Source organism: Cylas formicarius, unplaced genomic scaffold (genome assembly GCF_029955315.1).
Source record: "Cylas formicarius isolate icCylForm1 unplaced genomic scaffold, icCylForm1.1 PGA_scaffold_8__14_contigs__length_24414737, whole genome shotgun sequence".
Lineage (NCBI taxonomy): Eukaryota > Metazoa > Arthropoda > Insecta > Coleoptera > Brentidae > Cylas > Cylas formicarius.
Window position 1 is genome coordinate 18,382,126 of NW_026844361.1, and position 14,550 is coordinate 18,396,675.

The 14,550-nt window shown below is 36.5% G+C and overlaps 1 protein-coding gene across 10 annotated transcripts in view; it reads left to right on the plus strand.

The window, feature by feature from the left end:
* LOC132705980 (optomotor-blind protein-like) overlaps window positions 1–14,550 on the plus strand; it is a 243,944-nt gene that overhangs the window by 134,833 nt on the left and 94,561 nt on the right. For 7 of the 10 annotated variants that reach the window (XM_060676983.1, XM_060676980.1, XM_060676986.1 and 4 more), the window contains exons 3-4: window positions 11,604–11,717; window positions 13,567–13,720. In XM_060676983.1, the coding sequence (XP_060532966.1) occupies window positions 11,604–11,717; window positions 13,567–13,720 (268 nt within the window). Of the gene's footprint in view, window positions 1–11,603; window positions 11,718–11,770; window positions 11,885–13,566; window positions 13,721–14,550 lie in introns of all 10 variants that reach the window. The other 3 variants (XM_060676981.1, XM_060676988.1, XM_060676989.1) reach the window with 1 other exon arrangement.

Here is a 14,550-nt window from a genome sequence, read left to right on the forward strand (position 1 = left end):
TCGGGACGACAATATATCAATAGATATAGAACGTCAAAATCAATCAATGCAAGAGGAGCTCATATATTTATATATCAACAAATGCTTAGCTTTCGATTTATCTGGTGCGTAAACGTAATTATTTCTTAAACTGGGTCCTATTTCATTTACTGGGCGATTCTTAGTTTAATGTATTAGAGAAATTTTGACAGGGTTTGACGAGGTTTTACCATGAGACGTTTTATTTAGGACATACAGGGTCTTAAATCTTATGAAATATATATAAAAAATAAATGATATTGCCTTTTAAAGATTGTTAAAGATTCTGCTTCGTTTATCTTCGCTAAATTGATTATCTACTTATTTTTCAATTGGTTTTCTCGTGTGATACCATCGTCAACTTTTGAAAAGTTATTTTTTTTTAATTTGACTACTTTTGTTTCACGAAAAAGTATCGTTTTTTAATTTTTCAAGTTTTTTTGTCATTTATTCCTTAACTATTTTGGTTGTTTAATATTTAATTTACGGTTTTGCCTATGCATAATTTTCGAAAAGACACCCAACCCCTGCGAAGAATCCAGTCACCATGTTATATAGGAAAGTTTTACGCATTCTAAAAACGCAGCCAAAACCATCGCATACGAATATTATCATTACGAAAAATCGCCCCTAAGCCGTTTAGACCGAAGAGCCTGAATCGCGAAACGTTCTAAACAAATAGAGATATATCGCTATAATGGCGATATTTCCCCTCTAGAATTTTAGGGCAGCTGTTTCTATAACAATCTATCATATACGAAGCGACCCTCCGTCGGACGGTTTTTACGTGGAGGGGGGAGGGTGAAAATGAAAATTTAAGCCGCCGCAATTTTTCGATAGCGTTTTTGACGCATTTTATAAATCGATATCGATCTGCGGTTATTTTAATCTAATTAACTAATTGAACATGATTAGTAAAAACACCCACTTCCAGAATGTTGATACTATTTCCTGTGTCCACTCTCAGAATTTCTTTTCGGAGTTCGCTGAGTGGTTCACAGTCGACAAGTACATGCAGAGGAGTTTCATCCGATGTTTTCTTGTTGACCAGCGTCCAGTTATCAGCCCAATAGTCAGCTTCAGCTGATTCCTGTTGAGCCCGATAATGCTGGAAACAAGAGTTCTGGACGGCCCCCGAAAGAGGGCTTGAGTGTGTCTCATACCTTCAGCTTCAAGCCACATGTCGAGAAATCTATTGCCAGATCTCTGGTCAAATAGACTTTTAATGAAGCTGTCGGGTACTGGGGTAGGACAAGCTCCACTTTTTGGTAGCCTGTCTGTCCTCTCGTTCAATGGGATTCCACAGTATCCTGGGACTCAGACGAGTGATTAGCCTTTGCAAGCCTGTCAAGCATCTCAATGCAATCTCGGATCATTCTTGAGGTGATTTCGATTGACATGAGGAACCTGAGAGCTGCACGGCTGTCGTAACAGATATATATGTGTTTGTTCCTGTAATTTAGGCCGACAGAATGTTTGATATAGGCCCAAATTGCATAAATTTCTGCTTGGAAGATGGTTTTAGAGTTTTCTCTGTTCTTGGTCCATCACACCAGTAGATTGCTCCTGTTCCTTTCTGTGTCTTAGACCCGCCTGTGTACCCGATGGACCCCTTCGGTTTCAGGAAGCTTGGGGAGTTCTCTGCCCAGTCCTGCCTATTTGGGAAGATTACTCTGAAGTTGGTTTTGAAGTGGTAGCTCTTGGAGCTGCGATCACCACCCAGGGTCAGAACCTGCTCCAGATCCTTGTACCCAAATATGTCTGCATGTCCATAAACCGCCTTCCTCCAAAAGCGATGAAAGTGCAGCCTCATGGCAGGTTTTTCCGCTGATGCTTTAGCATATAGAGATGGGGGCTTAACATTTAGTAAAGCTCCCATAGCCAGGGTGGGCGTAGTTTCCATCGTCCCTGTTATACCCAGCATCGCAAGTCTAGAGACTCTGTTTAATGTTTTAATAAAATATACTGCTATTTAAAGAAACAAAATTGTAAATGATTTCAGTAAATAAAATCAAACAGTGGGAATATATAATTTTCCAATTTAGATAAGACAACACTTTGGGTTTTTGTATTGTAAAATTTGCTTCATTTTTCTGTGATCCAGGCCCCACATCAGCTTAGATCTGGTTCGTTGACCACACGCATGTGAATTTTTAATAGCTTTATAGCTTTTATTCAATATGTTTTTGTAAACCCCTGTATCTTTTGAAATAATCCACCATTTTGGTCTCGGTTCAATTGATTTCCGTTAACCCTGTATATCAAAAACGCGGAAAGAGTAACATCGCGCAAACCAAACGAAAAATCGAAATTTTCTTACTTCTTAATAATGAAATTCCAGAGCCTGTCGCCCCCTCTTGCCCCGTCAAGAATTACGACGTATTTTTCCAGACGTAAAGTATAATTTAATCGTTCTTTTACATTTTACGATTCTTTATTCTTTGAATTTAAGGAGGGAGGGATGCGCGGAGACGACGCTTTGACTGAACCCCTAGGCTCCCCGCGAGACATTTTTACATTCAATTTAAGCATATTTTTGGCGAAAACGCGCACCAAATTGACGCAAATGAAAAATTGTATATGTTTTCGCATGGCGAGGCAGGCGCGGCACCGGAGTTTGGAAACGTCATTGTGAAATTCCGCAGCTGTTTCTGAGTGTCTTCGACGACCCCCGAGATATATGAGATCACTGGAAATTCGTCGTTTTACATTTTGCCAAGAGTTTCATCCTGATATTTTTTTATTTTTGCACTTGGTATACTCGGCCCAGAAATATAGTGCTTTTACCAAAACCTCAGCCCCTGTCAAGGACCGTCCTAGGAATTTATGTACCTATAGTAACAAGCGGGATATAAGTATGTTTTCAATCTTTTTCGTCGAGCAACTCTTGAAACATGTAAATAGGTTCGACTACGATCTCCACTTCGTCTTCAAACTCGGGAACATCTGCTTCATTTTACGGTTTCCACATTTGAAAGTGTTAAAAAACAGGAATATTTATCCATGTTCTTATGACGTACATTTATCTACCGCGAGTATAATCTATCGTCTTACAAAAGACTGTTGTTTACAAATCGAAGAACCATGTAGAAGACACAAAAATACAAGATCAAGAATGTTGTTAATCGACAAGCATACAAGATAAAAATTTTCAAACTTAGCTGTAATTTAAATAAAGCACACCCTTACCCTTTGAATTATCCAGTGAAGACAGCAGGGTCAAAGAGAATCAGGTACATAAATACGTATACTGGAAGAATCACAGTTAAATACCTATCTATATATACGAACATATTACAATTTAGATTAAACCCTTAAGAGCGGTACATATCACATGATGTTAAAATAAACGCTTCTACTTATTCGAAAATACTCCGCAGTATTAATGCTTAATCAAATTAAAAACGGCCCATTTACGTTTCAAATAAAAATTTCAAGTTGTGTTGGGATGGGTGTTACCACGGTCCTGCGAAGGTCTGTAAAGTACTTAAAACGTCAGAGCAATAAATGCACTACATTTTTGGTCGTATTATAGCAACACTAATCATGATAATAAACAAATGGCGGCCCTAGATGAAAAGCGAAACAAACAAAATATAGAGAAAAAAAACAAGAAGAATACGTCATATGAACTTAATACAAACTTAAAATGGTTGGGAATTGAATTTCCAAACAAAGTAACCCCAATCATATTTTTGACTTATAAAAAATTATAGTTTTTCTATTTTTCACCATCGGATGTTTGCTTTCACGGTGACAGATATATTTACAAAATAAAATGCGATGTTATTCTTAAGACTGTCTTTTTCATTATGAAACATTATTTTCTACTCCTTGCTCCGGTATTTTAGTCACTGGTATTTGGGTTTTTGTTATTTTTTGACAATATACTCTATGTTTTCAAAAATCTCTGGTAATTTTTTTTATCTTCTTGTCTCAATAACTCTAAGAACAATCAAATTTCTGGGCAAAAAGGCCCACGTTGACTAAAAGATTGAAACCGTTGCCAGAAATGCGCATAATGAAATAAATAGCCGAACGCCACTGGGTTCGATATCTTCAGAGGAGGTGGGCGAGACCGGCCGTAATTTGTGGGTTCAAATCAAGACATCGCAGGAAATTTGTTGGTACTTATGCGTTAAAGCTAATAAGGTGTTTCGGATTTTGTAATTTCCGAGAATGCTGTTGTTTATGGCTGGTAACCGCTAATTTGCCTTAAAATGTTCATAACGTTCGTTCTTCTAATAGCGCAAAACTTACCATATGACGAAATGGAGCACGTGGTTCTGTAAATCAAAATAAGAATGCTTTAAAGAGCAGGCGCTAAAAACACACAATAGATTATGGTGCGACTTAATTTAATAATTGAGTTATGGTAAATACATATTGAAATTAGTGCACCGTTTACAGAGGATTATCGGATTTCGAGCGGTTGTATTTATAAGGTTGGTGAAAAATCCAGTCCTATCTTGGTGAAATGTCACTTCCCGATAGGTCTGGATTGTGGAGGTCTGTAGAGACGCGGAAGAGATGCGAACGCGAACCGAACGGCGAAGCAAAGAGGATCGCGAGAGGCGCCAGTACCAAAAATAATAATTGGCTCCGGGGCAGGTCCGAAGCGGAGGATCGGTCGGTATAGGGCATCACGCTGAGCCGCGACGGAAAACAGGCGCCAGCCAGTAGTTTGGCATTAAACAAATATCCCATAGGGCCTTACCTGCGTTTATATGCCTATCTATTTCTTACGACTCACCGTATTAACCGAAATATGATTTATAACGTCCGTCGAGGAACGCAGAGGTGTACGTTCTGTCGACCTGTATCGACCCTAATTATTAAATTCGACGACAGGCAACGAAGTAACTGGAACTTCATTAATTCTGATCGCATAAACGCATGGAGGGGAAGAATGTCATATTTTATTAACATTGCGGAGAGGACCTTGCCATTAGGGTTCAATGGAAACAAGTGGGGAGTTCCCAACATTTAGAGTAAGCATCTCTAGCACCTCTTGTATTATAAGTATTCACTTCCGCATCAGACTCAGCCCATATAGAAAGTCTATTATTCTACGAGTCTGAGGTTTTCGGATCCCAGTTTTAAGTATCTGACTTTTCCCACCATCTTTCAAGCACAACCGGCGATGGCCGATATGGTGCGGATGGGATTTGAGACTGCAGCAGTACATGGTGTCCATCCCTAAGAGAATTTGCAGTTTGTCGCAATATTTAATATCGAAACATTCAGATTGAGAGAGCTATCATCTAACTTGTCAGTCAATGCGACCCAAGGGATCTATTTTAACGCCCTGCATGGTTTTAACTAGGTTTTGCCTCCCTGTGTAGATCGTTGCCTCTAGTTTCGTTATTCAGAGCAGATGAAAACGCGTTCTCGATGTGCCTTCACATTGGCATAGTACGTGTGTGACTGTTTTTTTCTCTTTTAGGCAGAATCTGTATGTGTGTGTGTTTTCTTCCACTCCCATTAGGCTTAGATTAGATTAGCATTATTCTTGCGGCGGATTCGCATCATTCACAGATAGTTGTTCGTTGTGCAATTGGCCATTACAGAAATAATCATTCAGACAATTCTAATATAATTTCATATCATCATATCATTTCTTCCATCTTTTCTTTCAGATTGGAAGCGCTTCTTGTTTCTTTGTCAGTTTGGTTAGTTTTGGTTAGTGTGTCTTAAAATATTATTGATTTTTTATTGGTTGTTATCAATTTTGCAATACTTTTTTGGAAAATCACAGAGCTATAGATTTAGTAATGGACGAATGACGTTATCTTTCGAACCGAACTTGCAGGTCTGGCAAGATTCAATATTTTGGGGTCGATTGTTTATATGAAGATAAAATCACAGCTTCGGAAATTGACTTAAGAGTACAGAGAATATCTGAGGAGTGAATTGAAGTTGAACCAAGATAAAACTGCCGTTTAATAAGTGGCCACATAGAAAGATGGTAAAACATAGGCAAAATAGTATATTATGAGTTTATTTGGCACGAGCCGAGCGAGTGTTTGATGAACGAGTGCCTTAAAAAGTTTTCTACGACCGTTAGTTTTTGGGGTACATTTTCGCAAAACAACACGAATACATTCACTGACTGACTGACCGTCAGAATTGACAAAAGTTAAAATTCAAATATCTCAGAAAACATCCGATTGCTCCTAAACCCGTGGGGTAATATCCCGGAAATATCCAAAGTGGAACAACATGACTCATGTGATAAAGTGACGCTTTCCGCACCCTAAATCGGTGTATTATTAGGTATTTTACAGAAGGGAGTAGAAAAAATAATATGCATCTGAAGACAGACTTTTTTTTTGCTTCATTTGCGGGTTCTTAAGAAGAGCTGAAGATGTGGAAAATGCAATATCGAAAAGCAGCAAAAAATATTAGTACAAGTTGCACCCGAAGTATGTCGTATTATATAGGGAAACGTAATATCCATAACTTTTTAAAAGGTTTGGGGGGTTATTGCTTGGATCATTGTTCTGATCTATCTAATCCCGTACACAGACTGGTGTCTGTTTTTCGACGTTATCAAAATTTACAACGCATCTGTCGCCCGTGATTTATTCGGCTCCATTAATAAACGGTTATTGGAACCATCCGGAGAGTACCATAAAAATAAATCTAACGACAAATCGGCCTAGTGCGCGCGGTCGATTTTGAAAAATCGTCGAAAAGTCCGATTACGAGGTATTAAAAATAAAATTTAAACGACACTATCTGCTTGTTAAATTTATCGAAAACAAGACGAGGGTCCCGAGGGGTCGGGATGTCAACGAGGTTAATTCCGAGTTTGGGTTTAGATGTCTTATCTGCGTACACGTCACACACAAAGATGCGCGCATCGCGATGATTCGACTACGGAGATAAAGTAACGTAACGGATAATCATCGCGCAAATGAAGACCTCGTTTGGGGTCGATTTTTCTTGTGCGCGAAAGTTCGTGCGTCGCGAAACTATAGATTTTTCCCGGGAAAGTCACGTGAAATGTACTGGGAGCTTTTCAAGATTATTCAGAGTTGTGTGATTATTTTTTATTGAACTGAGCGCGTCCAGCTGTCAAAAATAAAACTATTTTCAACTTTCACCGAGTTGGCCTTTTATTGGTGATGTCAAAAAGTGCGGCCCAAAATATTGAAAGCAGTGATGAAGGTAATTTAAATTACGTTTTGATATTAAATTGAAATTTAACAAATAATATTTAATTTTTCTTTAACAGAGAATGAGAATTTACAAAACAACACCTTCAAAGAAGGAATCAGAGAACACAAAAGTGGTACTTATATTCAGAAAATTAAACGAAATTCAGGGAAAAGAAACGATACAAAATCGGGAAAAATTATTCCTGCTAAAGTTTTTCAAAACGTATTTTCGAAATGTTTTGGAACTTAGGAGACTTTAATAAGCAAAATATATCGCTATACAAAGCGACCGGACGCAGTGTTGTAAAAAGAAGACGCCAGAGAAACGGAAACGGTTCATATAGAAATGAGAGTTTTACGTATTGGTTAAATTCTAAAAAAGGCAAAGTTGCTGTTTGCAAAAAACTCTAAACACGGAATCTGATATACAAATAAGTACCACACGTCGGTTTTTAATTTAATATTTATTTCATCAAAAAACAATAAATAAAAGTAAATGAGTTTCTGTAGATGGACATGAAGATCCAGATAAAGTGTATGAAGATGAAGATGTACTACCAGAAAGAAAACTCGATTGAGATTGTAAACCTGAAATATTTTTATTTTCAGCCTCCTCGTTACCTGGTGGAACTGGAGGTGGAGTGTCGGTATCACGAGGAATTGGTCTATTTGCAGATAGGACGTTCGGATAAACAATCTTATTTCTATTTTTTTTCGAGAATCCTCGTGTAGATGTCATGCAGAAATAACAATCATTCTCATGATTTTGACGCTCACTCCAAATCATTGGCAATGAAAACGGCATGGATTTGTGACTTTCTTCAAGCCAACCTCTCAACGTTCTTGAGCAGCTATTGCAGCATACTTTTGGCAACCAACTTTTATCTCGCTCATCGATGGAAAACCCAAAATATAGCTTATAAGCTGTTTTAACCAGATCGGTCATGACATGTCGCTGTGTTTTTAGAATGTATTCCCCACAAATGTAGCTGATCTGAGGAATTTTTACAAGTCCGTGGCATTTTGTCCCCTAAAATCACATGAAATTAATTTTAAAACAACTTTCAAACTTCTATTTTATATTTATTGACTCTACTTAAAAATAAAAACTCAAACTACACATCAAATACTTAAATCCAATGTAGGGAACATGAACTTTATGCAAAACTTACCAAAATATTTTATACAAAAGGTAAACATTTAAACGAACTGAACTGTTGTAGTGTCACAATGAATACTGCGCGTGCGCGTATTTACTACCATAAAAATCACCTTTGGCACTTCCCTCCTTTCTCTTACAACTCTCTGAAACTCATTTTGCATGTATATTTACTTTTTGTAACGTTGACGAATGAAAAAATTGAAAAAAAAAAACAAAATTTTGAAATATAAAAAAAAATCATATCGAAAAATCTAGGGGATAGATTCAAAACGTTTGAATCATTATATTTATCATAAATTTTTTAAAGTATAAGCGAAGGGCGATTGAAACGTGAATTAAAATCTAAAAACGTTGGCAACGATTTACGTGGGCGTTTGCCTGCCTATGTGGTGAAGCATGTTAACAGTTTCCCGAAGTTTGAATCCCATTATATTAGCGACCATAATCCCGACAGAAAATATCTTTATCCTGAACTGACTATAAAAAAATGTTTATTTTTTATGAGCTTCACTGTGAAGAAAATAATTTAAAAGCAGTTAAAGAATGGACTTATAGAAAAATATTCAAAAAGGATTTTAATCTATATTTCCACCAACCACGCAAAGACACATGTCAAAAATGTGATCTATTAAACATAAAAGTCAAAGTATCAGAAAACCATGAAGAACAGAAAAAACTTATGGAAGGACATGATATTCATTTGAAGCTAGCAAAATCGGCTAGAAATGAGTTAAAACAAGATCAAGAGCGAGTATCGAGTAATCCATCTCATTATTTTGGCTTTTCGTTCGATTTGCAGGAAGCGTTACCATTCCCAAAGTTAACTACTTCAGTAGCTTATTATAAATGTAACATGTATATTTCAAATTTAGGCATACACAATTTCAACAACGATAATGTATACATGTACGTTTGGGATGAAACAAAAGCTTCTAGAGGTTCGCAAGAAGTGGCTTCATGGCTCTGGATTCACCTAAAAACTCTGAAAGGTGAAAAACACATCATTGCATATAGCGGCATGTGTGGAGTATAAAACAATGTGGTTAAAAATACTATCTATGGGAAATAATGTGGAAATCATAGACCACAAATTTCATTTTTACCTAATAACAGAGATTTTGGCTTTATAGAAATGTATATCGTTAAAAAGCATTCAATTATTGTATGTGCCACAATATTATTATAATATAATTAAAAAATGTTGAAAGGGTAAATGAAATGAAACAAGAGGATTTTATATCAACAAGACTCTTGGAAGAAGTAGTTTACAAAAAAACCAACGGAGAGAAAATAAACTGGCTCCAAATATGCTGGATGCGATTTTTAAAAAATGAACCATATAAAATTTTATACGAAACAACCATGGACGAGAACGCAGAATTCAAAATTCTTGATAAAAAATTTGGGAATATTGTGTTGCAATCGCTATATAAAAGTATAAGAAGTATCACATCACTAAAATACCGACACATGATGGACATATTGCGGTATATACCTCCGGAACACCATAACTACTTCAAAACTTGTTACTAAATTTATTTCTATTATCTAAAAACAGAATTTATTTTTTTTTCTATTTTTTAAGCTATATGTAACGGACTTTAAGATCTTTCACTTTTTGTAACAAAACAAATTTTTATTTTGAAAGTGACGTAAGTCCTTTTAAGATCAGCGAGGTCATATTAGACACCTAATAATAGCGACTTTTTAATAGGATGTATAAAATTAAACCGTACCATATATTTTACCTATATTTTTAATTTTATAAAAACGCAAAACTTTAAGTATTTCAAATTAAAGATAAATGGATTTAAGTCACTTTCAAAATGAACGGTTCATATGATGTTCATCTAAAAGGTTCCCGGAAAACCTGAAATATCTGAGAAAATGAGGGCGGAGTACAGGAATCGAAGCCTTTTATTGTCACACTAAAAGTCGTTTTGTTTGTTTTTGTTTCGAAATTTATAGTTCTCAAAAGACAGTTGCTACTGCTTTGCTTTACAAATTATAATTTTACCGGAAATGAAAAAAAAAATTATAATCCATTGATATCAGAACCACTTTTCATGTTTGCCTAAATTTGTATAAATAGGACATACATATATATGCAATTTTTATACTACATGTGCGTATCCGCTTAAGTACAAAAATTGTATAATGTCCTTTTATCGGGATACCGTGATTCATTTTAAAAGTTTTTGCGAATATATTCCAGAAGTTATAAGTTTTAACATTGTTCCGATTTAATAACTTCTGTCTAATGACGCAATACATTGAAAAAATAATGAAAAATGCAAGCAACTTTATATTTCGCTTATTTATAATCTTGGTAGGCTAACTTTTTTTGGGTATGTACTTTGGTCCCTTCTATCGAACAGTACCAAAACGCCGATTATAGATAATATCATTCTGCGTCAGGAACGAAGGACATTAAGGTATCTGTAGATAGGTCTCATTGACCTCTACCTTCAGAAAAATAGTAGGTAATAACAACTTTCATTATTAAAGAAACAAGCCAAAATTAGATAATTTTTTAGCTTTTATATCTGGCTTATTTAGAACCGTAGGAGGTTCGAATGTTTTGCGTATTCATTTTGGTTCTTTCTCCTCTGTTAGAAACAATTTAATTTAAATTTAGTTGGAGCTAAACGGAGAAGGGTAGGAGAGACTTTGAGGTAGCTGTAGGCAGACCTCATTGATCTCTACCCATAATAAATATTTGAAAATTCTTAGAGCAACGTACTAGGTAATTAAAAAAATGAAAATTTAAATTAAAAAAAATCAAATTTCAATGGTCAGTTTTGCAAGCAGGAACCATTTGCCAAAAACAACTCATAAAAAATTTATGGATTTTTTTGTTTTGCTTAAATTTATAGAAGTTCTTAAACTTTCAAAGAATTATTCCAGTAGCGCCCTCAAAACTGTTATAATAGTTATTTCGACCAACCCTGACGTATTCAGTAGAGTCGTTTACGATTTTCACGAAAGGAAATAAAACGTTTATTTCTTTTCTACGTAGTCAGACTGACCACTGTCGAACTCTTAGCAGCCACGTGGAAGGCCGCAAGATCTCTTATTTGTTGAAAGCGAGGTTTAATAAATAAACAATCTGAACTGGATTTTCTCGAAAATCAATGTTTATAGTAACAAACGTGCCTAATCTGTAGGATGGCAGCAGCTTTTTCGGAAAGAAATTTCTTTCCTGCGCCGGTATCCCGCAGGAAGACCGTTTGACCGAGCGACTGTTATTAATTTTGCAGGCAAATGTTTCCCCAAATGAAATTTCGAGTGTCCGGTCTCGACCTGAAAGCCAAATACATCCTATTGCTGGACATTGTAGCAGCAGACGACTACCGCTACAAGTTCCACAACAGGTACATCCGGAAAGACGCAATTTTAACGCCCTTTTTTCTCGACATTGTTACAGGCGCATGTTTCCTGCTTATAAAGTACGGGTCTCGGGCTTAGACAAAAAATCCAAATATATTCTACTCATGGACATTGTAGCAGCTGACGACTGCCGGTATAAATTCCATAACAGGTTAGAATTCCACATTTTTATCCATACATTTTATCTTTTCGGTGTACGTACGCGGCTTCGCTTTCTGCGTCTGCGCGCGCGCGCTCCACCTGTCGGACGGAAAGCGAGGCCGGGATTTGTTTCGGGCGTTTGTTTTGAAAATTATCCGCCCGACTGATTTTGAAAGCAAATGCCCGCACAGCATTACGGTATTTTTTCTCTTCCGAAGCACGAAGCATGCGTTTTGTAGAGATCCCCCGGTATAACAACACACACGAACCGTCGAAGAAATAACAGCCGAGTGTGGTCGGACCTTTAAATATATGTATATTTTTTTAATTAGAATAATTACGGGATGTCTTCTTGTTTAAGCGAGTCGTTGCGCTAATGAACAATGCTTTACTTTAATTTGTGAGAAGTATGTTATTTCTTCGTTGACGTGTTATTTTGTTCCCCATCTGTCTCTCGTTTTCTTCTAGGTTACTCTTGCATGTACGTTACTTTAGTGTTAATTTACGCGCATGTCGTCGTATGAAAGACGTTACTATTATTAAGCGTGTTTTTCTATCTTCTTTCCGACTGGTTGTGCCATTAGATTAGATTACATGTGATCGCTAACTAACCGAGCAACTTAACAGTTCCTTATTAGTAACTAGTAAGGCAAACGACAATTTAGACCTTCCCAAGAGGTGTACCATTGTTATTTTTAAATCGACTGTAACTTTTTCAATAATTCTTTTAAAATATTATTCCCGAGAGCAATTATTGAATTTAAGTTATCCTACTGAACCTCACACTTCTGTCGTCATACAGCTCAATTAACGGCTTAGCGTATTTCTGGCAGGTGAACAGCTTCTATTTCTCCTAAAAACTTCCACACGCTACTGTTATACTTTTTACAAGACTTCTGGATTTCTCCTGCGTCGTCCGACCTTAATTTAAACTTTACCTGCTGTTTGAGGGTGACTGATTTCCATATTGGTCTCAACTAAAGACCTGAGCCGCGGTTAAGATTGCTAGGTTGCTTATAGGTCTCTATAGACTCTCGGGTTTTTCGTTGGTAGGAGAATTGATGATGATGATGATGATGATTATATATTTATGGAAGCCTTTGAGAAGAAACCTTTCGACACCTTCTATCTGAAATGGTCAAGAATCCCTAGCAGAGTAAACATTTAAAGTCTAAACACCCAAACATACGTTTTACCATTGGATTAGAAACTAATAATAACATTCCATTCTTAGATATTCTTCTGAATAGAAAATCAGACCTAACATCGGGTCATTGTGTATACATTGTGTAAAACCTACGCACACAGATCGATATCTTAATGCATTGTCACATCACCATCGGGTTGCTATAGCAATGAGGCTGAAAACAATCCCACACTTGCCACTGTTGTCCTTCCTTAGGTTCCAAACATCATCGACCACATATTAAAAGTTCTGGAGAAATATAAGGTCAAAATCAGATTTACCACTTGTGAAAGTATCTCTCTATAACTTCGATCCGTCAAAGACAAAATTCCGTTTCGAGATACATGGCGGGCCAGGATTTTTCGCGATATAACCTGCTCGAACCTGTTGTGATGCTCCAGGCTCTTTAGTTAGTGATCTTGGTATTCCTTTTTCCTTAATCTCTTTTCTTACCTTAACCTTTCTTAGGAGCGGTACTTAATTAAAACTAAATTTAAAATCCACAGTAGATGGATGGTGGCCGGGAAGGCGGATCCGGAAATGCCGAAACGGATGTACATACACCCGGATAGCCCTTCGACCGGCGAGCAATGGATGCAGAAGGTCGTTTCCTTTCACAAACTCAAATTGACGAATAACATCTCGGACAAACACGGATTTGTGAGTATTATATATTTCGACTTATTCGACTCTTTTATTCGCGATTGTTTCTTCCCGAACAAGAGAAATATGGTTTGCGAGACACTTTGAACGGAAGCCGTAGCAGAGAGTCTAATAATTAGATTCTCGAACAAGGCGTCGCTATTGTCTAAACATGGCCACAATTATCTGTGGATTCCAATACGTAGATATATGTTTACATTTATCTCAGGTTGGTATAATCTAACTGATGCTTACTAAAGAAATCTTTGAATTTTTTAATTATTTAAGTTAAACAACCCAGGGACATGTAGAGGGAAAACGATCATAATTTTTCCCTCAAAAACAAAAAAAGGCACGAAAAATGCTACTGCGATCAAAATAAAAACGGTAAACTTGCAAAACTACGAGTTCAGAGATTTTCTTCATAAACATCAATTAGATTACCCGCTAGAACGTCACTGGAACCAACAATTATTTTATGTTTACACCAAAGTTTTTTGCAAAAAAGTCGACACGCTCTGTATCTCGCAAATTTTAAGATAAATAATCTGTATCTGTATATATTTGGCTGTTTAACTTTGACTCACCCTCAAGTTTTGACAAATATCCCTTTAGATTTAAATTTATACAGGTTGCTCCAAAAAGCATGCACCAAGGCTTGGCTGGAGAATTGCCATTCAAAAACAAAAAGACACGTTAATTTAAAAAAAAATATATCCATAGGCTACAGTAATACTATTTGCAAATCCTCTGGATTCTTTCTGGGTCGGTTGTTAATGAATCGAACTTCGCCGACCATCCTTTTGGCTTCTTCAGACTTTATACTTTTAGTTAGTACAGAGTGTTAA